A 24,313-nucleotide genomic window follows, 5' to 3' on the forward strand; every position below is an offset into this window, starting at 1 on the left:
ATTTGTACGTCTACTTCATATAGTTGGGAATTCCCTCCCATGTTTTGTTTTTGCGCATTCTCCAGTAGTTACGGTCCGCTGCCTTAAGCTGGAAATAACCAAGAGAGTTCTTGGACTTGGTGAAAAACATCGGCTCTTGGATCTTACCGCTTTCTTCATACTTCTTGCGGCGCTGGCGCTGGTGCTCCTCAAGCATCAATTTGAGTTTTTCAGCCTCGTCCACATTACCCTCTTCATAATTGCGCTGATCTGGTCGGTTACGACTGTCGTTGGGGGGTAACATGCCATTTTCGAGCGTGGTGATTTCGTTCAAAGAAACTGTGAACTTGGTCCAACCGTATTTTTGCTTAGCGTTCTCGACTAAAGCTCCAACGTGCCACAAGGTGGTGCCGCTAGGCGTCGATACACTTTCAGTCCACTTGCCTTCTGCGATTACTTTGTCTCCGTGGAGAATCTGGAGTTCGTCGGAACGGCCAGAGAACAGACCACCCTGTTTAAAATGGATGGTCATGGTCTGACCTGCAGATGACTCGATTGTGATTGTACCAACTGGTTCCAGATACTTTTCACCGGCGATAAGGTTGCGTAGGAAACAATCAGGCATCATGAAGTTAACGACCTCGCCATCCTTAAAGGAAATCAAGCAAGGTCCACTGTCAGTGATCTCAGCTGATTTGCCCCAAATCTTTTGGTGAGGGCGAGAAGTCCAATGCATAGTCCAGCGGGGGGACTCAGCCTGAGTGGCAAAAACAGGAGGTCGGTGACTGACTTTTTCAGAGATGAACCTGAAATCCTTGTCCTCACGTACACACTCGTAGGTCTCTCCCAGTAAAGGATTAAAAGGCTTCCTAAGAGAACGCTCTTTGATTCTAGCAGCTGATAAAGCTGAAACGGAAAACAGTGCAACATACAGTAATCGCTGTTCACCACGAGATTCGGACGCCTTGTCAAGAAGTTCAGCATACTCGAGTTGTTCGCACAATCGCTGGAGAACCGAAATAGGTTCATTAGAAGTGACAGGGGCAGTCATAGACGACAAGTCCTTGCCTGCGGAACGACGAATCATCGAGTACAAAGAAGGTGGAGAATGTGTGGGTCTCTTGATGTCCTGGCGACGCTTCACCGCAGAATGGGGAAGTGGAGGTAGTGCATCACTATCAGTTTCTTCAACCTTTTCAATAGGTGAGACAGAAGCCTGGCGAGAATGGCCATACAAAGCAGCAGAAGCGGCCGCAGCAGCTAGACGTGGCGACGAAGCAGCGACGTCCGGGTGAACATGGATAGCCGGAACCGGCGGCGTGCTTTCACGGGACTGGGCCTTGGCAGCGGCGGCAGCTTGAGCAGCAGCTTCATCGGCGGCAGCAGCCTTTTCATCCTGTTCTTCTTCCTCGGAATCAGACTCGTTTCCATCGCTAGAGTATACTTCATCATAAGCATCATCAGGTAGTCCAGAAACAATATCCTCGTAAGTTTCTTGTAGATCCTCGATTTTAGGGAATGTCAAAGCAGTTCCACCAACAGCGCCCAGAATCGATACTACGACCGAGAGAACAATGTACGTTAAACTCACTCCAAACGCTGTAGCGACCAGTGTGCAAACCACGATGGCCAGAATGACATTGAAAAGCAATCTCTGGACACGCTGTCGCTTTTGACGCAAATGAGGACGTTTATGCTTTACCTTAGTATGCGATGCCACTGAATAGCCGTGAGGTGTCAAGATGACATCAAAGTCTTTAAGCACTGATGATATGGCGGCTCTTGATTCAGCATTCAGTGTGCCTGCCACCTCTCCGAGCCGTTTCACAAGGTTTGCTACAGTTTCGGCATCGAGTTGAGGAGCAGCAGTGTCATCAGTGTCTTCTGGGGACTTGTCTTCTCCATTCAAAGCGGTAGCCAAAGAGTGAATGGACACGGAACTGCGGCGCGAATGTGCAGTAGATAGAGCTAAACTTTGGCCCTGGCGGCCAACAACGTGGGAGACAGTAGGATTAAGGCATTCCTCGAAGGCTGAAAGCCACGCATCATAATCTGCAGTCGTCAAGGCGCGGAGTGACCATTTCTCCAAGCCGGAGTCGAGGGTTATTTCACGATTCTGCTTATTTGTTTGCAGTTCGCATATTCGAATTGGCATAACACCACGCAGATACGAGGACCCAGGGTTGATGTAATAGTGCAACTGGCCGAGCCGAGTGTCTAGAGAGAAAAATCGCTTGGCATAACCCTGCATCTTCTTACGACGCTTTTTGTTGAGAACACCGGTAATGTACCTTCGATCTGGTGAGCGACGGATTCCAGATCCCTCACTGTCTGCATCCTTAGCAGCCGAGGCAGTCTTTGAGCTTGCTTCATTGGGGGCGGTGCTCACAGAGCTTGCAATACTAACGGTTCTGGTTCCTTCCGTCGACTGATCCGAAGAAATCTGGCTAAGAGCAGCAGTGGAGCCATCAGAACCACTACTAACATCAGAAGCAACTTCTGTGAGAGCCTCCTTCCCACTTGCATCTGTGCACGAGAGCCAGAACTCGATCGTTTTGGGCGTGGATTTTGAAAATGTGTTGTCAAATACGAAAGCTAGCATGCCGGCATCGGCAGCTGTACAACCGCCGACCGTCGTTTCGTTACCGGGCAACCTCTCAAACTCAGCCACAGCCTCAAAACCTTGGCGAGCAAGACGCTCCGAAAGGGGAACTGTATTGTTCGAGTTGGATAACGAGTGCTCAATATGCCCCGTGCTGATTTTGTGGCGATATAGACCGAAGTTGACCGACTTTTTCAACGGACGAACTTGCCATTTAACGTCCGAGCCAGCTGGCACTTCGCGCCAATGGATCAGAAACGACTTTGCCTGCACCTCAATGATTTCCATGGCAAAGAATTCGATCCAGCTATAATCCTTGCGCCTACTTCGCTTATCCCAGTTGTGCTGTGCGGGATAATAACGCCAAGTGGATAAACGCAAACTGGGATAATCTATACGACCCCCGCTCCGAACCCCAACCTCCCCCACTTGGAGCGCACAAAGCGGAGCTAGAAAACCCGACTCCAGGCGAGATATGCGGTGTTCCGAGGCATAAAGAAAATGCTAGCTTATGGTATATACATTTCGTTTGATAGATTCGACCCGCGAGTTTACTTGTTTTAGACTTTGCTCAAGAGTTGTGAGCCTTTTGCGCAAGTTGTTTATTCGATTCCCCACAGCATCTGATTCGTAAGGCTCTACAGCGATCACTGCAGCCAGCATCGCTTCTACTGCATCGAGTTGGAGAGTCAGGCTGGTCTGTGCATCTCCCAGAGAGTCGAGCTTGGCTAGGGTTCTTTCGAGATTCGGTTCGAGAATCGCTGATGCCAGCCTGCGCATGCTGACAGAAGGCGGAGGGAAGTGAAGCGCGTCATGTGACGGTAGTCTTTGGGGAGGGTGGCTGGCGGGTTGAGTTAGTTAGTTAGTTAGTTTCGCCAGTTAATTGCTTGACAGCCTCGCTCTGGGCCCAGACATTGCAGGAATCAACGAGCTCATCGAATCTGGTTCCTGCCATGATTTCGCTTAAATGATGCTGCGAGTAACCGCTGCGATGGTCGGTGACCCGGTTTTGCGGGTAGTTGTAGGTTCTGATCTTGTCACTGCGTTCTGTAGTGCTAACCTGGGCGGTACGAGCAGCTCGGTCCTCGTTCTGTTTGGCAACCCGCTCTCGCTCGGCAAGACGGGCTCGCAGCACCATTAATGCTCTAGCTTTGTTTTTGTGCTGCGACCGCTCGTCTTGACATGTAACAACTAACCCAGTAGGCAAATGCACAATTCGCACTGCTGACTCTGTGGTATTCACATGCTGGCCTCCTGAGCCAGACGCTCGCATTACATCAATTCGAAGCTCGCCTGCCTTGAATGCACGCTCTGCATCAGCTTCGCTTTCCCCCAGATCCGGAAGCACGACCACAGCGGCAGTCGAGGTGTGAACGCGTCCCTTAGTTTCGGTCTCTGGCACCCTTTGCACCCGGTGAATACCTCCCTCGTATTGTAGGCGCTCGTATGCACCCGGTTGGGTGATATGCAGAATGGCCTCGGACACTCCGCCAGCAGGAGTGGGCACATGTGATACTACCTGATTAGGCCACCCGCGCTTTAAGCAGTAGTTTTGGTACATTGTCAGTAAGTCTTGAGCGAAAATACCCGCCTCGGACCCACCGATACCTGGGCGAATTTCCACGAGACACTGTTTGTCAACAAACGGATTCGTCGGGACAAGCTGCAGCTTGAGCCCATTTGATAATTTAGAGATTTGTTCTTGGGCCGACTGCAACTCCTGGCGTGCGTCCGCGCCTAGAGACGGATCGGAGACAAGCTCTGTCAGCTCCTCGAGCTCGGCCTCGGCGGCTTTCAGGCTTTCGAATTTTTCAACTATAGGCGTGAGCCGGGCTAGGCGGATGGCAGTTTCCGATTCGTAGCTATCTGCGATCGCATCGTTGAGTGTTTTGTATTCCTTCTCCAGTTGCTCGGCACGCTGTCTTAGAATAGGGTGTAGATATTCGTTTCTTGTGAGTGCAGTGTGCGAAAAAAGTCGTTTTATCGGACTGCGACTCAAATGCAGTTTGAGCATTTTGTAAATGTGCTTTTGCTCACGTAAGTTCAGACGTCTTTATATGGACTGGTCAGGAAAGTATTTGGAGGGATTGGCCAGTGCAGAGGAGCGCATATCATGTTTGCGACCAGCGTACGAAGCGTTTGAGGTTGCGAGTGAGCGTGCGTCTTTGTTAGACAGAGTATCTGTTCCTACTGATCTGCAGGCGTCCCAGCTGCTACCGAATCCTGCAAAATCAGGGGCCCCAGGGTTAATTACGGCCTTGGCAGCGAAAGAGGATTTGATTGATGGCCAGCGTAAACGAATTGACGAGCTCTCGGTCAGTATCAAAGATTTACGCTCGCGCTTGTTGGTATACGAACAAAAGACAAACAACCTGATTGAAGAAGATCAATTGCGAGTCAAGTTCGTAGAAAGCCTTCAAGAAGAGGTGATTTCATTGAACTTGCAGCTGTCCTTGGTAGATGAGACGAAGGAAAAGCAACTTCAAAACCTTCACGCCAAGATCAACGCGATTCTTGAGCAGAGTGAAGCGACAGAGTTGCAGACCCAAATCGACAGTCTCTTTTCCGACCAGATCCTGAACACAACTCCTCCGATCATGGAGAACACTCAAGAAATCGAACGGCTGCAGACACTATTGGATCAATCGCAGAACCTAGTAACCCAGCAGGAGACGCGGATCAAAAACATGCTAGAAGAACAGGCTTTGAAATCAAGGCTTGTGCAGGACTTGAACGACGAGATTTTGTCATTAACAATGCAATTGAACCTAACTAATTCCGTATAGATCTAATTAAATATAAGCGGCCAGCCGACTTCGGTCGACAACCGCAATGTAATAATCGCCTGCAGCGGGGGTCCAATTAACTGAATCGTGTCCGAACTCTCGGTGATAGACTTTAAGAATATTCATTGGAGACTCGATGTTGTGCGCAGATATCGTATGGCCAGGTGGAACAAACGATTTTAAGGACACAATTTTGGCTCCTTCAGGGAGATCCAGGAACATCTGCAACAGCTGGTTGTTGAGCTCACCATCGAATGCATAATTGTTTACAAGCACAACACTGGCTCTCCGCAGGGCGCCCTGAATTCGAGCGTTGTTGACAAAGTCTTCACTAAGTAACGTGATTTCTCCAGAGGGCAGACCCCAAGCGCTTGCTCGAGCTTCGACTTCTGTCTTTTGTAGAGAAGCAAGTTCACTTGCCAAAGGCATGATCTCGCACCCCCATGATTCACAGCCAATTTCAAGTGCAGCTTGCAGTGTTACATTCCCCACGCCTGACCCAAGATCAACGAAAACACTGTCCTTAGTGAGACCGGTTTGGTTGAATATTTTCGTGCAAAAGCCTGGCAACAGCTCACCATAAACATTGTTACTGAATGATTTGTAGTCGCGTAGCTGGGACGCCTTGGGCGAAACAGTCCGACAATAGGCCATTGTCAAGATTTCGTGAGCCATTTCGGGCTTGATAGGGTCGAATCGGCGCAGATCTGCTCGGTACCCTGTTATAAGCTTATTAAACTCATCAATAGTGGTGTTGAGCAGTTCTTGATCGTCCTTTTTAATGGCCTTGGCAAAGCGACGGGCTATACAGTCTCCTCCCAAGGGATCGTTTATTCTAGACTGTAGTTCCATATTGGGAAACATTGAGGCAGCAATTTCCATCACAGTTCGGAGTTCTGCTAAAGGGGCAAAGTCTCCACTGCTTTTAGGGTGCCAAATAGGATAAGACTCTAGTTTATTCGGCAGCTGAACCGAAACATGTAAAGGACCACCAAAACTCCACTCACCCGGTACATCCTTGATGCATTCTGCTGCAGAAACAAGCTCCAAGTCACCTCCTTCAATAAGAGGTACCAAGCGACGAGTTAGAGGCTCAGGAGTTGGGAATCGAGAGGCCTCCGAATTCTCAGCAGAGCCTCGAATCCTGTGATTAGTCATCGCTGATAAAGCATTTGAGGGAGTTTTTCTGGGCGAGTTCTTACGGCTTGGCCGTTTGGCAGGGCTTTGTGACGCTGATCGACGAGGACTCGAGGCATCTTCTGATCTCGCTCGTTTCAGAGGTGTGCTTTCTCGACTTGTGCCCGAACTTGGCGCTTTGTCACCGCCTCCTCCGCGTTTATTATCTCGGTCGCCAGATGCGTGATTACTCTCACGTTGCACAGTCACTTTAATTGTTGAGGTGGCATTTCGACGACTTGGGTGATTTTTGCCTGCTTTCAATCGCTCGGACAATTTCGCAAACATGGCTAAAGGTAGGAGAATAGAAAAAAAGGATTCGGTCGCCGTTCCAGTCCAAAAAGATTCTCAAACTCGATCCGATGGTAATCTTGCAGTCAGGACTGTATGGTTAATCATCGCGTTCAGGGTGGTAAATGCGTTCTTGATCAAGACCTTTTTCCAACCTGACGAGTACTTCCAGTCATGGGAGAAGGCTCATAATGATGTTTTTGGCTATGGCCAGGTTACTTGGGAGTGGAAGAGCAGCGTGCGCACCAGTCTCGTGCCTTTGGTGTTTGGCGGTTTGTTTCGGTTGGCCAACTTGCTCCACATCAACTATATGGTGCCGGGTAAGGTATTTTGCGGTTTAGTGGCTGCTACTGGTGATATCTACACCTACAAATTGGCACTCAAGCTCACAAAAAGTCGCCAAGTGGCCCAGCTAGCTTTTTGGGCCTCGCTCGCTTCGGTGTTTAATTTTTACGCTGGAACGCGGGCATTTTCGAACACTTTTGAAATGGCGCTCACAGCAGTTTCGCTGTATTTGTGGCCAATGACCGCCGACAACTTGCAAACCAACGGGGATTTGTCACGCTTCGTCGGAACCCTGATTTTGGCAAATGTCACCGTGCTCCTGAGACCTACAAACGCTGCACTGTGGATTATAATGTACCTCCATCTGATGTGGATTCTTCGCAAAGACCTCATCAAGATTTTGGCGTTCAATTGGGTCAGCTGCGTGATGGTGCTTGTTCTGCAGGTTGCTGGAAACGGTCTAGATATGTTCTATCACAAATCGTGGATCCCTCCCATTGGAATGTTCTTGTATATTAACGGTATGGTTAATGTATCGTCTTTCTATGGCGAGATGCCGTGGTACTTTTATTTTGTTTCGGGCTTCCCAATGTTGTTGATGGCCTTCTTACCATTTGCAGCGTACGGACTGTACCGTTTGGGTCCAAAATCTTTGATTTTCAACATTGTATTGTCCCAGACAGCCATCTTCAGCTTCGTGGCTCACAAGGAAGCCCGCTTCCTCTACTTTTTGCTCCCACTGTTGCACATCGCAATGGCGACAAAGGTCAACAAGAAGATTATGAAGATTCTCACTTTGATCAACATCCCAATTGCCCTCTACCTGTCATTTTTCCACCAACGCGGTGTTATCAGTGTGGTCAACTATATTAGTGGCAACAAGGATATTGTCAAGGCCTCTTTCTTGATGCCCTGTCACTCGACGCCGATGCATGCCCATATTCACCGCGACGATCTTCGTGATCATATTACCTCGTTGTCGTGCGAGCCTGTGATTCCCTTGGGTTTGTTTTCCGTCCCGAATGGACAATACGACGATGAGGCTGATCTGTTTTACCAGAACCCGGTGGAGTTTTTGCAGGCAAATCCTCGTTTCTTGGCCCCTCATATTGTATTTTTCGAAGCGCTCAGACCCACTATTCAACCGCTTTTGGAAGTTTATGGCTACACCCTTGAAAAAAGTTTCTTCAATTCCCATTTCCACGAAGACAAGCGCCGTCGCGGCGATGTTCTAGTCTATTCTCGCCCCCTTACAACCGCTGATTTGATGGGATATAGCGATTATGACGAGGATGTTATTTTTGAGAATGTAGATGGGTATTTGAGTTAGTGTATTTCTTAGTTTTAGTTGGTGGCTATTTCGCGAGCTTTGATCTCGCTGGGCTCTTCAGGTTGTGGGGCTTCTTTGCTACTTACGTCCTTGGCTGTTGCGGCGCTGGCCGTTGCGGCGCTGGCTGCTGCGTCCTTGGCTGCTGCGTCTTTGGCAAAACTCCACTTGATCTCGGCTCCGTACCGTTCTTTCAGCCATACATTGGCCTTTTTAAAGTGTGCTGATCCGAACCATCCGCGAGACGCAGACAACGGACTTGGATGTACGCACCTCAATACATGATGCTCGGGTCCTGGACGAATCTTGTCGACTCTTTTGCCTGCGGGGGACCCCCATGCCATAAATACGACGCCTTTGGGACTGTTTTTCACAACTGCCCGCAGGACCTGCTCAGTGAACTCTTCCCAGCCCCGGTTTGCATGCGAGTTTGCCTTATGGGCTTCCACAGTGAGGCAGGCATTCAACATCAACACTCCCTGCTCGCTCCAGGGAGTCAAAAGGCCAGAATTATTGGCTGGGCGTTCGAAATCGGGGTAGCAGTTGGCCAGCTCCTTGAACATATTCATCAATGAAGGCGGGGGAGGCGTCGGCGGCTTGACAGAAAACGCCAATCCGTGGGCCTGGTTGAAGTTGTGATAAGGATCTTGTCCCAGAATCACTACACGCACATCCTTCAGCTTCGTGAGCCGGGACCAGGAGTAGATGTCGTTCTGCGGGGGAAAGACTGTTTTTGAGGCAAACTCCTTGGCCAAGAACCGCTTGAGATTCAAAAAGTACGGCTTCGTGAGCTCCTTGTGCAATGCAGGCAGCCAAGAGTCGTCTAAAGTGTCGATTTCTAGCTTGAGCAGCTCGCGCTGTTCTTCGGTCAGTGACTTTACCCACTCTTCTTTCGAGAACACAGCGCCCGGCTTGGCGACTGTGGACAACTTAACTTCGGAAACCACCGCAGGCTTTTTGAAAAAAGCCCCAATTGTGCTTTGGCTCGCCCTTTTCATGGTTAAACGGGGAAACTTTCCTGATTACGCGACAGATCTTTCTACCCTACATTCAGACGCGTCTGCGAAGGGAGCCAAAAACATCAGATCTAATAAGCCCTCGGGTTTAATTTTAGCAGAATGGTTGACTCGCAAGATGAGTCTCCTCGCGACTACGATAGGACCTACTGGAATACCCTTTTTGATAGCTCCACCAAGGCCGTGAGAATACCCCAGTCTCAGCAAGATATTGAGAGTTTGAACGATATGTACGAGCAGGAAATTGAGCACCCGACTCCAAGTAGACTGTCGTCTGTTCCACCAAGCTCTCCTGGCGAGCTCCCTGCCAATTCGACTGTTTTGGGCGGGCAAACAGACCACCTAGAGTTCCCACGAATACCTTCACATTTGGCGTCTCCCATAAACCCACCACAGCGAAACGTACGGCCCAAGGATACAATTCGTGGTAAACCACTATCTGAAACGCAGCAACCGGTGTTTAACCCGCCAGAACCGCCCTCGTTCCCCCGGTCGAGGAGACAGCACAAACCAATGAAGTCACGCGAGACGTTTTTGCGCGCCCAAAGCCCACCAGAGAGCCCCCTACAGCGGCGAAGGCCTGCTGAAAAGCACGATGAAGCACCACATCTCTGGAAAAAGGCCTGGCAGGTCGTCTCGTTGATTATGCAGATATCTGCACTTGTTTTAATAGCCACAATCGTGGTACTTTTCGTCACTGTATACATTCAGCGCAGCTCCGCACAGCACTCTGCCGAATTTGATGAGCTTGAGACGTTACGTGAAGAAACAGCTGCTCTAAGGGCCGCGTTGGACAGCATGGCCGCACAAATTGAGTACGTGGAGCACAAGCTGCCTGAGGAGCGCCTAATAAATGAATGGAGATCACTGGGCGAAACCCAAAACTGGGCGTCGATCAATATGGCCGCTGAAATCGTCACTGCAGTCACGACACCACCCCCATCGCTTGAGGAAATGCTGCCCGCGGGACCGCGAGGCTGGCCTTTGCGGGCTTTGGCACTGTTTGCCCGCTCCCAAACGATGGTTGATCCACATTCAATTCTGATGCCCAACTCCAAGGCATGTTGGCCAGTAAGAGAGTCAGGCGGAAGTATAGGGATCCGCCTAAAAACTGCAGTCCACTTGCAGCGAGTAGAAATTGATGCAGATATGCCAATGGATGCTCAAGTGTATTATATTAACGGGACCCAGTCTGTTGAGCTTGCAGGCGCAGCTACTGGTATCGTGCCCATCAATGAAAAGTCTGAGATTCAAACGTTGATTGTGAAACTAAAGCCGTCGCGTAATGGATGCCTTTATACTGTCCAAGCCATTGGGCATATATAATGTAAATAAAGAGCGACTATATTATTAGAGTTATTAGATGTATCGGTAGTGCTCGGGTGACGACAGCTGTGAGCGGGCGTGGTGTATTGCCGCCAACGCGACTTCGAGTTTTTCCAGCCGCTCGGTGTTGGAGCAGTCTGAGGAAATAGAGCAATTACTGTTTGACCGCGGGGCCATGAAAGAAGGCGAGGTGTTGCGTTCAAGTTCTGTTTCCAATTCGGAAACGCGATCAAGAGCCTTCGCTGCTGTGCTCGACAGAGACTGGAGCTGCTGCTCCAGGTCTTCTATTCGTCGGCGATCCTGTTCGTGAAAGGAGCGAGTGGTGGAAGCAGAGCTCGTCGACGTGAACGAGCCGAAGCTGGATTTTAAGGAAAACATAAAGAGTGTGGGGTCACGATGAGCTAGAGTCCTGAAATCGCTCATATATGCTGCCGCTTGTCTCTGTACTGGGCACGGGAATCACCTCCTGTCATGCAGCGATGCTGCGATGCTGCAGAACCTGCAAAATCCTGCAGAGAAGCGACGGGATTTTGTGGGCTGGCCGGGGGTGAGTCGTCAATAATATCGAGGCGCTTGGTGACCCTGAGGCGAGCTGGAATGGTGGAAATAATTTTTCACCGCATAATTAATTGCAATCAATAATTTTTGTTCTGGGGCACCACAGTCGCCAGCCACCAACCGCCTAATAGCCCAACCACCGCTAATCACCTAGCTGCCCATCGATCTCGTTGTTATGCTCTTTCGTTCGGATATAGCAACTCTTTGTGGGTTTCGCCGTGCATGGCAGCTCAACCGCTAATGTCCCTTAATTACTGCATAGCACGCGCATGCTTCGCGTCTACCTGCAACGCGCTCGAGCTTCCATAAGAAGCCTCTGTCCGATGAGTCAGCGGATTACCAGATGCCTCCGCCATCTCCAACTGGTCGGATTGCCAACAAAGAGAACACGTTTTTTGGGTCAGGCAAGGCAAAAGAGGTCCGTCCAAATGGCTCTATAGATAGGAGCCGGCCGGTGCTCGGGCTCAAGAGCTCAAACACAGCGATGCGCCCCGCCCTAGGCCAAAAAGTCGCTTCTCGCCAACAAAGTCTACCGCTGCAAAGACAGGTCTTGTCGACAAAGCAGCCAATTTTTGCCTCTAGATCGTCTAGCTTCGAATCTTCTGTGTCAATTGCTACCATGTCGCCTTCAGCGCGCCCGTTTTCTAGAGAAAAAACCCTATATCCAAGGCCCCTACATCCCATTGATTTTTCCAACCTAGACTTGGACCCCGAGGTTGCCGTGCCGGCCCCTAATCTGCTGGATTTCGACATGTTCGACGAAGAACTCGAATGCGATCTACCCACCCTAAAACTACCTCCTCTGCCGGACCTTGACAAGGCCCCCGACTTTGATATGAGCTTCGACGAATCCGATATCTCGGTCGAAAGTATTTAAATCTCTTTACGAGGCGCACTATTTAATGCTATACCCTATAATACTGTACAATTTAATTTGTCGCACAACCGCCTGGCACTTCGAACTCGCCATTCTCATCTTCGTGATCATAGGTCGGCAGATCGTCCACAGAGATTTGCACGGCGTCGACATCGTCAACCTCGCTGTCATTGTTGTCACAAGGAGGCACAGGCAACGCATTCTCCAGAGCAATAACAGTAGAAGGGTCGAGACGGTCAGGGAAGTCGATTTCAAGCACAATATACAGATCACCTCTAATGTCAGACCCGGCCTTGGGCATACCCTCGCCAGCGATTTTCAAAACGGTGTTGGGCTTGGTGACCGACCCGCGAGGAACAGTTACGCGGAGGGCCCGACCGTCCAGCTGTGTAGCCAGCACACGAGAAAATCCCAACAGCGATTCGCCCAGCGTGATATTAGCTTTGGTGTAAAGATCTTGACCCTCTCTAGTGAATCGTTCATGAGGGGCCACCTGAACTGTAACGACAATATTGCCCGTTTGGTATCCGTACATTTCGTCGGCTTTACCTTTTAACACTTCACGATATCCATCGGGTGCACCGCGGGGAATATAAACTTCGAAAATGGACCGTTCTTCTACGGTGCCGGTGCCGATGCAGCGTTTACATTGGTCCTTAGTTCTGAACGTTTGGCCCCGGCCGTGGCATGCGTCACATGGCATTGTGTCTGCCGTCATAAGACCACCGTTGAGGTGGCGAAGCTTCTGCGTGCTACCTGTTCCATTGCATACCCCACATGTCTTTGGCTTGGCTTTAGGACGAGCCCCCACACCCTCGCAAACTTTGCAGAGGATCTGGCGTGACGAGGCAAGTTTGAGAACTCTTCCACGATAAATATCTTCCAAAGAAATATCGATTTCAATATTTGCGTCTTCTGTGCGACCCCGGAACCCTCCATTCGTATGGTGACTGTGTCCATTGGCCCGCTCGCCACCTCCATTGGCATGAGCGTGATACTGGGATTGGTTGAATCCAAAAAATTCCGCAAACGCCTCCGGTCCGAACTGCGGGTCAAACTGGTCCTGCCAGCTGTACGACCCATTGCCAGCTCCTGACTTTGCTGAGGTGCCAAACATGTCGTAGTGCGCTCGCGTCTCCTCCTTCGACAAAACCTCGTACGCCTCGCTAATGGATTTGAACCGCTGCTCAGCTTCCGGCCTTTCGTCTTCAGGAACTTTATCTGGATGATGAGACAGTGCAAGCTTTTTGTATGCACGGCGAATCTCAATGTGATCTGCCGTACGCTCGACGCCTAAAATTTCATAGTAGTCGATCTCCGTCTCCATCTGGATTCCTAATCAAAAAAAGCTCGCTGATTAGATTTGTAGTTATTCTTCCCACTCACAATTTTCGGAATCTTGTTGTAAACCTGTTAGCGTTACAATCGCACAACAAACGTTTGGTTCACACGATTGTGGTGTGAAGCTTAGAAAAACACCCAAATCCTTAAGTCAGCGGCTCCTCCCACCAGAGAATGAGAGGATACATGGATTACCTTGAGGAATCGTTTCTGCAAAAATGTGGATGGGATATTCAATCATCCTACGCGAATATTGTTGTTGCGTCTCGCAATATTCTTGATTTTGACGTGCCGTCGGGGGCCTCTCTCAATCTCACGTCGAAGGCATCAGAACCAAGCATTAGCTCCTGGACACTGTCTAATATGGACTCTATCAAGGGTTCAATGGCATACATGTACACATCGAAAAATCTGCGGCTAGAGCCGTCTCGGGATATCGACCTTGAAAAACTTGTGCAGTGCTTTCGTCAGGCCTCTATGCGAGTAGCCGAGCCCCAACCGGGCAATAACCCCCGCAAGGGCCTGCTGTTGTACGGCAGAATGTTTTTGCCAGGCCAGTCCCTTGAGGCAATGGCTATTTCCAAGTTTACTGCTTCCTCACAACTCATCACAAAGTGGATTGTTGATCCTCGACTAATTCAGCCGGTTGTTGCAACTTTCAACTGGCAAACCCAATCAACCAACAAATCCACTCGCGAATTTATTTATTCAACCCACGAAAATCTCCTAGGCTTTCGAACCCTGTACAATGTGGCAGAATGGACAAACGAAGGCGAGAGTCAGTTCCCCAGCAAGCTTGCTGCAGGTCTTGAGGTTTATTTTGCAGCTTCCAAGAAAAGCCCGGGAATTTCGATTGCCAGTCGGTATTCAACGTATTCAAGGTACACAGGAACCCCACTGGCATTGACATTTGTGACGAACCCGCTGGTAGGAACCATTTCAGTCGCCTATGCCCTGAAGCCCACCAAACTTTCAGCGTTTTCCTCAAGATTCTTATTCAATTTTTATTCTTACGCTTCAGACTTGACATTGGGCTGTGAATTATGGCGCAATGAGCCTATATCAGCTACTGCACAACCTGAAGATCGTAAACGAACTGTGCTCTCCGTCGTCAAGGCGAGCGTTTCATTAGCAAACCAATCAGCTAGAATTCTATGGGAAGGAGGATTTAGAAGCTATCTGGTTTCTGTCGGCTCTATTTTTTGCTACGCTGATCGGACCCAGCCGATACAGTTTGGCATTGAGCTTTCATACGCTTCATGATTTCTTGTCTTCTTTCTCTTCGGCAGGTTTCTCCGATCGGGCCGCAGTAGGGCCTCCAGGAATAGGCGGGAACGAAAAACTGTTCGCCAAACTGGGCGGAAGAGGCGGCAAGCCTCCAGGCGGGATGAAGAAGCTATCGATATCGGGCAACTTGAGCTTGGGCGGTAGCGGGGCGATGGTTGACGGTTGCGGTGTAATATGCCCTTGAGGAAGTGCTGGATACGTTGTATGCCGTATACGCGGCTGTCTTGGGGCTTTCTCGCGAGGCGTTGAAGAACCTTCTTCATCCTTGACACTCGCTGTGGCTGGCCGAGCTTTGGGCTGCCGTTTAGACGGTAGTACGTGCTGTAGAGGCGGGCTGGTTTTCTTAATCTCGTCAATGAGAGCAAGGTCGCTTTTGTCGATTTGGTACCACACGTACTGGTCTTCCGCTCTTTCCCCCTTCTCCATTGCCTCCTTCATGTACTTGACCACCTCGTCGTACTTGTCAATACAACCATCAAGTGAACTTACCATCCGATCAGGAACATCCTGGAGAACAATCGTAGTTGGTGTCCAAATTTCTGTACCTTTAGATTCATGGATATGTAGAAAAGACCATAAAATGTCGCCATTCGATAAGACCTCTACCACCGCCTTTTTGGGTAGTAAATACCGTTCTTGGGGGTTTTCGAACAACTCGAACGCTAAAGACGTACTCCGATTCAATCGTCGAGGCGTGTAAATTGTCTCTTGTTTTCTCGACGTTTCGGCTCGCGCCTTGGCCAGGAATTGCTGAAACTTGGTCATGTTTTCCGGCGTCGCCTTGCCGGTAGCTACTATCTTCATGAGTTCGTCCAATTCCTTGTCTTCCTTGGCCATCTCTTGAAGTCTTTTGACGAGGTCTTGGTTTGGATTCGGCTTGGGAGCGGGTTTCTCTTCTGTTTCCTTAACGTCCTCTTTGGGATCCTCTTTGGTATTCTCCTTGTTGCTCTCTTTGCCCTCCTGGGTCTTTTTGTCTTCTGTTTTTTTCTCATCGTCCTCATCATCTTTATAAATAAATAGTTTGGCGGGGAAAATATGGGGCCCCATAACCATAGTGCACTCACACAAGCGAGACATTCTCTCTCTAGCGTTGATTTCACCAGCCTCGAGCCTCTTGCCTCGCGGTTTTCTTTGCCAGATAGTTTTAAACATCGTTCCAGAAAGCCAGTTGTTTCTTGATACATAAAGAGCGTATGCAAAGGATTTGGAGGCTTTGAAGCTTAGAGGATTTTTTAAAAGATCGATGTTGGGCTCTTCTATAGAGACCGGGACATCATTCACTAGCTCATAGCCTACCTCTGGTCGTGGCCTCTCTTTATAAGGAACTTTTTTAGTGCGTTTTGGCGGTGGAGATGGCGTCAAAGACGGCTCGTCCTCCGCCACCTTGGCCAACCGCGCACTTCGTCGCATGACTAATGACACCTAGGATCCGGAAAATGGTAAGATGAGTATACTCATATTTATGTACATATAGCGGTTTCCAAACGTTTAATCGAAGTGTTGCGGGGTAGAATTTGTAGAGCCTCGGCAATTGAGCTACCGGCAACTGATCCGAGCAGTCCTAAACGAAGACTTTGGAAAATGTGCTTTTTCTCAAATGGCAGAGCCAGAACCTCTTTAGCTTCGCTGGCGTCCACCATTGGAGCAGAGCTGAGCTGAAGCTTCTCGATCGCCGCCTTTATTATTTCGATATCGAGCACAGTGGGTTTGCTGTCCCGGGCTGGTTCGCTAAGTAACACTGTTACTTTGTCAACAAAGTCTTGGAAGCCAACAACGTGTTTACTTAGGACATCCAGCATCCTTGCAGTTTCTTCTTGAGACACGTCGAACTCGGCTTTTTTCATGGCGTTGCAACAGCCTTGGACAAGCTGCTCTCGCTTCGCGGGAAGTTTGAGCTGCTCCTTGAAATGGACCTGGTCAAAATAGTGAAGCTTGCTCATATCAACTTGCACATTGCCTTTAGTTAGATGGTCCAGGGAGAACTGCTTGATGATTTGATCTCTGGTCATGACTTCAGACACTTTGTTGCCGATGTTCTTGCGCATTGGTGACCAGCCCAGCAGGGCAACAAAATTAAGAAACGCCTCCGGCAATACTTCGGTCGCAAAGTCTAGAATACCCTGGTCGGATCGACGTTTACTCAACTTTTTGCCTCCAGAGCTTGTGAGCAATGGAATGTGTACGAAACTGGGCTCGTTCCAGCCCAGCGCTTTGTACAATGCAATATGTTTGGGGGTGGAAGGGAGCCATTCTTCACCTCGTATAACATGCGATATCTTCATCTGATGATCATCAACAACGTTGGCCATATGATAAGTGGGCAGCCCGTCACTTTTTACCAAAGTGAAGTCGTCGTACCGGATGTTCTCCTGGTTAATCTGTGGGTTGATGGTTAGCTCGCCGTGCAGTAAATCCACAAATGGTTCGAAAGTTTCTGGACTCTTGAATCTCACAATAAACGGTTCTCCACGAGCTGCTCGATCATCGCTCTCCTCTTTAGAAATGTGGGAGCACTTCCGGTCGTAAGAAGCAGTTGATGGGGGGTACATATGCCGTGCCGACTCTGCCAGATCATTCAATCGTTCCTTTGAGCAAAAGCATCGGTATGCTTGCCGAGATTCGAGCAACCGGGCAGTATACTGCTTGTAGATCTCTGCCCGATCTGATTGACGATACGGGCCATACGGTCCACCGACCAAGGGCCCCTCGTCCCATTCGATCCCTGCCCATTCCAGTGACCGATAAATATTATCCTCGGCCCCTTTGACTAGCCTTCTTTGGTCTGTGTCTTCAAGTCTAAGCAGAAACTGGCCGCCCGTCGACCGCGCAAGCAAATAGTTGTAAATTGCCGTCCTCATAGACCCCAGATGGAGAAACCCCGTAGGCGAGGGAGCAAACCTAGTCCGAGCAGGTACTTTGGGCCCAACATTCGCCACTTTTTTCACCAAAAGCTTGCCCAAATGTTTAGCCATAAAGTTCCCTTCTGATTACCTCACGCCAAACGTCGTCTTCGTAAATGGCTGCTCCAGTGGATCTTCATGTTTTGGAGGAGTCGCTGGCTCGGGTTGATACGCTATCGCAAGAGATTGAACAGAGCTTAGAGGACTTGTCAGAGTACTCTCGGCGAGCGCAACAGTCGCTGTCTCCGCTCAGCAATCAAAATAGCCGATCAGGGCAGTATAAAGCCAATGTCGACCTTGTTCTTGAGGCAATTGGTGAACTTGACAAGTACGCAAAGACTCTAGAAGGTCTCAAGACGAAAATTGAAGCGGGTCCGGCCGAGGTTGGCCTTTCGGAGTACGCCAAGAGTCTCAATAATGTTCGCTGGGTCCACGACGAGCTGATGCAGTCTGATTACCGTAACTTTTACCGGCTTATCGATTATGCTCAGCAACTGCAAACTCACGGCAGCCAGAAAGTCAAACAATACTTGAATGTTAGTGTCGAAAAATGTTTCCCACCTCTGGACTCCCAGCGCTACATGGATGGCCTTACTCTCATTCCTCTGCCCAGCCATGAGGATGTAGCATCTTTGCGTAGTATTCTGGATACGTTCAAGGTGATAAATGAGGAAGATCTTGCCCATACTACGGTTAGCTCCGCGCTAACCGCTTATCTCAACGCAGCTCTTGCTTTTCCTGCCCAATTCGTTTTGGGGTCCGGCGAAGGCTCGGCTAAACTCAAGGCGTACACGGCGTTCACCAAAAACCTCCAGGAGGCTACCGGAGAAGCGGTGGGGCTTATCTTTGCTGGGCATCCAGCCCAACAAGAACATTACGGTTCTTTAGTGAACGATACCATTCAGAACGAGCTCACTCGCGTCTCCAAGAGCGTGACTAGCACTACTTCGCAAACTAAAATGGCACCCAACACAGACTCGTATGCCTTGTTTGATTCCATTGAATCTGCCAAGATTTTAGGGAGCACCAACAGCGATCTGGCTGGCAACGTCCAAGAAGCAGCAGAAAAACTCAAGGAAATGTTTCGTCAAGTTGACGAGAAAACCCGCTCGGCCTCTATACCTACTGAGAGCAGTGTATCTGGTGCAACTGTGAATATGATCAGCATTATGCGAAAACTAATCGGCTATCCTACTGCTATGAACCAAGGCATGGAAAGTCAACCCCCACGGTTTTGGATGCCCTCTCCCGCACCCCAATGGGCCTCTAATACCTCGGAGAGTCTTGTGTCCGTGCTAGTACCTTTTTCTTTGTACCTCAGTGACCTCATTGAGTGCTCTATTTTCAACTTGCAGGCCGCTGGTCGTGCTGCAGGATTCACCCGCTCGTCACAGCTGGGGATCTTATCCCTTGTCAATCTGGCGACTATTGAGCATTCTATCAGTACATTCAACTCCAATCAAACTAGTATCTCGGTACTGGTTGGGCCCCATGGATCAGTGTTGATGCAGCGACTGCATAAAAGGGCCCTAAACATGTTTTTGACCGATTGGAACAAGCTGGCAGGCCATCTCATGGATGTGACTACGTCGTCAAAAACTACAAAGCTTTCAAGTAAAGACCGTGAGGCCGTCAAGGAGAAATTCCGTCTATTTAACAGTGAGTTCGAAGTGCTTTTGGAGCGACAAAAGAGGTACAATATCACTGACTCTGTTTTGAGGCAGAAACTGTTCCAAGAGATCTCCAAGCTTATCTCACCTCTGTACAACCGCTTCTATGAAAAGCATCGTGGTGGTGATTTCACAAAGAATATCGACAAGTACATCAAGTACGACAAAACCCAATTCGAAGCTGCCCTATCTAGTCTCAAATAGAATATCTATCCTCGACCAAACACTACAAAATTACGAGTAGAATAAATAGAATAAGAACCAGAACGAGTATTATCATACAGGATCCGTGCTCGCGCGATTTGCGGTTGAAAACCCCAACACGATCACGAGCCGTGCCAAGTCGAGATCGGGATCGGTCAGTTTGGGCCTCGAGATCGTCCAGATACGAGACCTGACTAGTGACTTCGTTTTCAATCTCGAGGCTGATAGCATGCTGACGCTGAACGCTGGAGCCAAGGTGGTCAAGGCGACGGTCTTGATCAAGCATTAGTTGTTCGTTCATATCAAAAATCAGCTGGTTGCTCTGCTGATTCGGGTCATCTAGATAAGCCGCCTCATATCTCTCTTCGACAGTATCAGTGAACCTCACACTCTTTTTGCTTAATGGTGCGCTTTCAGAACTCAATTGTGGCTGAGCTAATTTCACTGCCGATACTAAAGACGGTTGAAGCGGTGATGCATTGTCATTGGATTCTGACGTTGGAACATCAGTGTGGTACTTCGCTACATCCATCTCAATTTGCTCAAGTTCGCTTAACAATGCCTCAAACTCCTGATGAACTTCAACTGCCTCAACGCCTTCGAGTCGCTGGATTCCAGAATGTATTGTCTCCAAGAGGTTTATGAGATCTTCTCTCTCCTGGTCGCTTGGTTCCAGTTCAAGAAGTGCAAGTCTGTGTTGCTCCTTTATTAGTTCTCGCAATTGGTTGCACTGTAACAACAGTCGCGCTGAAGAAACCATATGTGCTTTAGCAGTTGTCTTTGTCAAGTTCCCGTTACTAAGTGGTGAGGTTATTGTTCATACGAACTCGATGATAATAGTAATCCACTAGTCTAGTTCCTTTTTTTTTCCTATTTGCCTGTACACGTATCGCCCCATTTTGGTCCGTTCACCGCTGCTTTGCATTCTATGGTTCTCTGAATTTTGAAGTGTTAACTATGCATAATAAATGAGGTGCATAGCTCTGAACCTCTCCTAGCTTTGGGCTTCTGGCTGATAATACGAGTGATCTATGTATTATAATTACGAAATGGAGAAAAAGGTAAACGAATTGAGCATGTATATCACAATAATCAAGAAGATCTGTTTGTGGGGTTTTGCTTGAGGACACTGCAAAGTGAATCTATGGCAGCCCTTAAGCTGACAGAACGCAGTAAGGACGGTCTCTCTCACAGAACCAAAATGAAAGCATCTGAGTCATTACACAATTACCCTTAAAATTACATTAAGCTATTTACATATATGTAGCAGATCTGATGTATAGGTTAGTTTTCGTATAATGACCACGCAGCTGAGCACTGAGCAATTTGAATTCCGATATATGTATGTTATGGTTAAGTTTCTGTCGGCTGCGGCCATATCCAGATGAAAGCAAGACTTCCCGTCCGATCAGTCCTATTGAACCATCTGAGAGCCTTACCAAGTATTACAGTGGGAGACCATGTGAGAACAGAAGGTGCTGCAGTTTACTTTTCCAATTTTTTTCTCTTTTTTATTTCCATTTTATTTTATTTTTAATGGAGGTCACAGTGAAGTAGCGAACGGATGTCATGGCCGTGTGAATTAGTGGAAGATCATCTTTACTGAGCATTCACACGGCGAGAGCATGCTTTCGGTCCTGGCCGTGTGAGTCAGTGGGAGACCACTACCAAGCAATTTACCCGACGGGGACCATTTTTCAGTCCTAGCCGTGTGAGTTAGTGGGAGACCACCTCTACTAACTGTCACACATGGCGAGAGTGTGCTTTTAGCCCAAAAGCAATTGGTCAAGATATAGCAGTTTATTACTTTGAAAAGTTGTTCGAGAACTCCATTTCAGCATCTCTGGCCAAAGCATGCTCTCGCCGTGAGTTAGTTAGTGGGACAACCACCTCTACCAAGCAGTTCACACGACGAGGACCAATTTTCGGTCCTGGCCGTGTGAGTTAGTGGGAGACCACCTTTGTTCACTGCCTCACATGGTGAGAGGATGCTTTTAGCCAGAAACCAATTGGTCAAGATATAGCAGTTTTATTACTTTAAAAAGTTGTTCGAGAACTCCATTTCAGCACCTCTGGCCAAAGCATGCTGTCGCCGTGAGTTAGTGGGACGACCACCTCTACCAAGCAGGTTCACACGACGAGGACCATTTTTCAGTCCTGGCCGTGTGAGCTAGTGGGAGACCACTTCTACCAAGCACTTCACACGAAGGGGACCATTTTCCGGTCCTGGCCGTGTGGGCCAGTGGGAGACCACCTCTGCTAAGCAACTGACCCGGCCACAGCATGAAAAATCCATGCAAGACTCGGTACAAATTATTTAGCGCTATAAATACCGATTACAAAAGTCTGACTTCAATAAAGCCAAAATGACCTTCATGAAAAGAAAACAAAAGCTTGAAAAAGCAAAAGATGAAATCGGAAACGGTTAGTCTGGTTTCTTTTCAAACGCAGCCGAGTTTGGTTGTGAAAAGAGTTGATTCGTTTAACGACGAAATCTCAAGCACATCCTTACAAAGGTGTTTACCTAAACGGTCTTTACAAGCACTGCGCTATGTAAAGCGCTGATGGGTTCTGTGGATTACTAGCCGATGGCAAGAATTTACAGGAAAACACTCGGGGGCATGCTGCTACAGATAGCCGACTTTAGTCGTGATTTGTAGACAGAAACCTCCTCTCAAGTTATTGATGCTAAGCTTTGCTTAGCGGACTATAACTGAGGAACTCAAAAAGGCAATTGGATGCAGTTGATGTGTTGACAGTGTAACAACTGACAATGCAGAGACTGGGTGGAAACACGAACTTTGAAAAACTATGTTTCTTCGGAAACTAGGCAGTCTCTTGACTGTTGAAGATAGTTATCTGGTTGATCCTGCCAGTAGTCATATGCTTGTCTCAAAGATTAAGCCATGCATGTCTAAGTATAAGCAATCTATACAGTGAAACTGCGAATGGCTCATTAAATCAGTTATCGTTTATTTGATAGTGCATTACTACATGGATAACCGTGGTAATTCTAGAGCTAATACATGCGTAAAATCCCGTCTGGGATGTATTTATTAGATAAAAAACCAATGTCTTCGGACTTTTTGGTGATTCATGATAACTTCTCGAAGCGCATTGCCTTTGTGCTGGCGCTGGTTCATTCAAATTTCTGCCCTATCAACTGTCGATGGTAGGATAGAGGCCTACCATGGTATCAACGGGTAACGGGGAATTAGGGTTCGATTCCGGAGAGGGAGCCTGAGAAACGGCTACCACATCCAAGGAAGGCAGCAGGCGCGCAAATTACCCAATCCTGACACGGGGAGGTAGTGACAATAAATAACGATACAGGGCCTTTGGTCTTGTAATTGGAATGAGAACAATTTAAACCACTTATCGAGGAACAATTGGAGGGCAAGTCTGGTGCCAGCAGCCGCGGTAATTCCAGCTCCAATAGCGTATATTAAAGTTGTTGCAGTTAAAAAGCTCGTAGTTGAAACTTGGGATTGGGAGTCTGGTCCACCTCACGGTGCGTACTGGAACTTTTGATTCTTTTTGCCTGGACGTCTGTTGCGTTTAACCGCGTGGCAGAAAGGTCAGGCCATTTACTGTGAGAAAATTAGAGTGTTCAAAGCAGGCGTTTCGCTCGAATATATTAGCATGGAATAATAGAATAGGACGTATGGTTCTATTTTGTTGGTTTCTAGGACCGTCGTAATGATTAATAGGGACAGTCGGGGGCATCAGTATTCAATAGTCAGAGGTGAAATTCTTGGATTTATTGAAGACTAACTATTGCGAAAGCATTTGCCAAGGATGTTTTCATTAATCAAGAACGAAAGTTAGGGGATCGAAGACGATTAGATACCGTCGTAGTCTTAACCGTAAACTATGCCGACTAGGGATCGGACGGGTAGTTATTTTAGCTCGTTCGGCACCTCGTGAGAAATCAAAGTTTTTAGGTTCTGGGGGGAGTATGGTCGCAAGGCTGAAACTTAAAGGAATTGACGGAAGGGCACCACCAGGAGTGGAGCCTGCGGCTTAATTTGACTCAACACGGGGAAACTCACCAGGTCCAGACACAATAAGGATTGACAGATTGAGAGCTCTTTCTTGATTTTGTGGGTGGTGGTGCATGGCCGTTCTTAGTTGGTGGAGTGATTTGTCTGCTTAATTGCGATAACGAACGAGACCTTGACCTACTAAATAGCTGGGTCAACAATTTGTTGAGTATCAGCTTCTTAGAGGGACTATCGGAGACAATTCGATGGAAGTTCGAGGCAATAACAGGTCTGTGATGCCCTTAGACGTTCTGGGCCGCACGCGCGCTACACTGACGCAGCCAGCGAGTACATAACCTTGTCCGAGAGGATTGGGTAATCTTGTTAAACTGCGTCGTGCTGGGGATAGAGCTTTGCAATTTTTGCTCTTGAACGAGGAATTCCTAGTAAGCGCAAGTCATCAGCTTGCGTTGATTACGTCCCTGCCCTTTGTACACACCGCCCGTCGTTACTACCGATTGAATGGCTTAGTGAGGCCTCCGGATGCGAATTCACTTGTGGGCAACCGCAACGAAGTCACAGAAGCTGGACAAACTTGGTCATTTAGAGGAAGTACAAGTCGTAACAAGGTTTCCGTAGGTGAACCTGCGGAAGGATCATTATTGAGATTCATATTACACCTGTGAAACAACTAAATTGCTTGGC

The 24,313-nt window shown here is 48.5% G+C and overlaps 15 protein-coding genes across 15 annotated transcripts; 6 read left to right on the forward strand and 9 right to left on the reverse strand.

The window, feature by feature from the left end:
• Positions 1–10: 10 nt before the first annotated feature.
• B9G98_03311 (Oxysterol-binding C23H4.01c) lies at positions 11–2,869 on the reverse strand (the record flags this gene model as incomplete). Its single annotated transcript, XM_024809868.1, has 1 exon — positions 11–2,869. One exon carries the CDS (start codon positions 2,867–2,869, stop codon positions 11–13), a length of 2,859 nt encoding a protein of 952 aa, XP_024665636.1.
• Positions 2,870–3,443: 574 nt separating this feature from the next.
• On the reverse strand, positions 3,444–4,595 carry B9G98_03312 (Peptide chain release factor 1, mitochondrial; the record flags this gene model as incomplete). The annotated part of the gene is made up of 1 exon (XM_024809869.1): positions 3,444–4,595. One exon carries the CDS (start codon positions 4,593–4,595, stop codon positions 3,444–3,446), a length of 1,152 nt encoding a protein of 383 aa, XP_024665637.1.
• Positions 4,596–4,638: 43 nt separating this feature from the next.
• B9G98_03313 (hypothetical protein) lies at positions 4,639–5,367 on the forward strand (the record flags this gene model as incomplete). Its single annotated transcript, XM_024809870.1, has 1 exon — positions 4,639–5,367. The coding sequence occupies one exon, from the start codon at positions 4,639–4,641 to the stop codon at positions 5,365–5,367; it is 729 nt and encodes a 242-aa protein (XP_024665638.1).
• A 6-nt stretch (positions 5,368–5,373) lies between these two features.
• Positions 5,374–6,831, reverse strand: B9G98_03314 (Histone-lysine N-methyltransferase, H3 lysine-79 specific; the record flags this gene model as incomplete). Its single annotated transcript, XM_024809871.1, has 1 exon — positions 5,374–6,831. The coding sequence occupies one exon, from the start codon at positions 6,829–6,831 to the stop codon at positions 5,374–5,376; it is 1,458 nt and encodes a 485-aa protein (XP_024665639.1).
• B9G98_03315 (GPI mannosyltransferase 3) lies at positions 6,830–8,449 on the forward strand (the record flags this gene model as incomplete). Its single annotated transcript, XM_024809872.1, has 1 exon — positions 6,830–8,449. The coding sequence occupies one exon, from the start codon at positions 6,830–6,832 to the stop codon at positions 8,447–8,449; it is 1,620 nt and encodes a 539-aa protein (XP_024665640.1).
• A 25-nt stretch (positions 8,450–8,474) lies between these two features.
• Positions 8,475–9,444, reverse strand: B9G98_03316 (Uracil-DNA glycosylase; the record flags this gene model as incomplete). The annotated part of the gene is made up of 2 exons (XM_024809873.1): positions 8,475–8,486; positions 8,536–9,444. 2 exons carry the CDS (start codon positions 9,442–9,444, stop codon positions 8,475–8,477), a joined length of 921 nt encoding a protein of 306 aa, XP_024665641.1.
• A 120-nt stretch (positions 9,445–9,564) lies between these two features.
• On the forward strand, positions 9,565–10,788 carry B9G98_03317 (hypothetical protein; the record flags this gene model as incomplete). The annotated part of the gene is made up of 1 exon (XM_024809874.1): positions 9,565–10,788. One exon carries the CDS (start codon positions 9,565–9,567, stop codon positions 10,786–10,788), a length of 1,224 nt encoding a protein of 407 aa, XP_024665642.1.
• A 33-nt stretch (positions 10,789–10,821) lies between these two features.
• On the reverse strand, positions 10,822–11,211 carry B9G98_03318 (hypothetical protein; the record flags this gene model as incomplete). The annotated part of the gene is made up of 1 exon (XM_024809875.1): positions 10,822–11,211. The coding sequence occupies one exon, from the start codon at positions 11,209–11,211 to the stop codon at positions 10,822–10,824; it is 390 nt and encodes a 129-aa protein (XP_024665643.1).
• A 478-nt stretch (positions 11,212–11,689) lies between these two features.
• Positions 11,690–12,223, forward strand: B9G98_03319 (hypothetical protein; the record flags this gene model as incomplete). Its single annotated transcript, XM_024809876.1, has 1 exon — positions 11,690–12,223. The coding sequence occupies one exon, from the start codon at positions 11,690–11,692 to the stop codon at positions 12,221–12,223; it is 534 nt and encodes a 177-aa protein (XP_024665644.1).
• A 52-nt stretch (positions 12,224–12,275) lies between these two features.
• Positions 12,276–13,550, reverse strand: B9G98_03320 (DnaJ xdj1; the record flags this gene model as incomplete). The annotated part of the gene is made up of 1 exon (XM_024809877.1): positions 12,276–13,550. The coding sequence occupies one exon, from the start codon at positions 13,548–13,550 to the stop codon at positions 12,276–12,278; it is 1,275 nt and encodes a 424-aa protein (XP_024665645.1).
• A 188-nt stretch (positions 13,551–13,738) lies between these two features.
• Positions 13,739–14,604, forward strand: B9G98_03321 (Mitochondrial distribution and morphology protein 10; the record flags this gene model as incomplete). The annotated part of the gene is made up of 2 exons (XM_024809878.1): positions 13,739–14,427; positions 14,541–14,604. The coding sequence occupies 2 exons, from the start codon at positions 13,739–13,741 to the stop codon at positions 14,602–14,604; spliced, it is 753 nt and encodes a 250-aa protein (XP_024665646.1).
• A 217-nt stretch (positions 14,605–14,821) lies between these two features.
• B9G98_03322 (SWR1-complex protein 3) lies at positions 14,822–16,261 on the reverse strand (the record flags this gene model as incomplete). The annotated part of the gene is made up of 1 exon (XM_024809879.1): positions 14,822–16,261. One exon carries the CDS (start codon positions 16,259–16,261, stop codon positions 14,822–14,824), a length of 1,440 nt encoding a protein of 479 aa, XP_024665647.1.
• Positions 16,262–16,311: 50 nt separating this feature from the next.
• On the reverse strand, positions 16,312–17,823 carry B9G98_03323 (Glutamate--tRNA ligase, mitochondrial; the record flags this gene model as incomplete). Its single annotated transcript, XM_024809880.1, has 1 exon — positions 16,312–17,823. The coding sequence occupies one exon, from the start codon at positions 17,821–17,823 to the stop codon at positions 16,312–16,314; it is 1,512 nt and encodes a 503-aa protein (XP_024665648.1).
• A 44-nt stretch (positions 17,824–17,867) lies between these two features.
• Positions 17,868–19,625, forward strand: B9G98_03324 (Exocyst complex protein EXO70; the record flags this gene model as incomplete). Its single annotated transcript, XM_024809881.1, has 1 exon — positions 17,868–19,625. The coding sequence occupies one exon, from the start codon at positions 17,868–17,870 to the stop codon at positions 19,623–19,625; it is 1,758 nt and encodes a 585-aa protein (XP_024665649.1).
• Positions 19,626–19,647: 22 nt separating this feature from the next.
• Positions 19,648–20,385, reverse strand: B9G98_03325 (Syntaxin-61; the record flags this gene model as incomplete). The annotated part of the gene is made up of 1 exon (XM_024809882.1): positions 19,648–20,385. The coding sequence occupies one exon, from the start codon at positions 20,383–20,385 to the stop codon at positions 19,648–19,650; it is 738 nt and encodes a 245-aa protein (XP_024665650.1).
• Positions 20,386–24,313: the final 3,928 nt, after the last annotated feature.

Source organism: Wickerhamiella sorbophila, assembly GCF_002251995.1.
Source record: "Wickerhamiella sorbophila strain DS02 chromosome Unknown contig2, whole genome shotgun sequence".
NCBI classification, from domain to species: Eukaryota; Fungi; Ascomycota; class Dipodascomycetes; order Dipodascales; family Trichomonascaceae; genus Wickerhamiella; species Wickerhamiella sorbophila.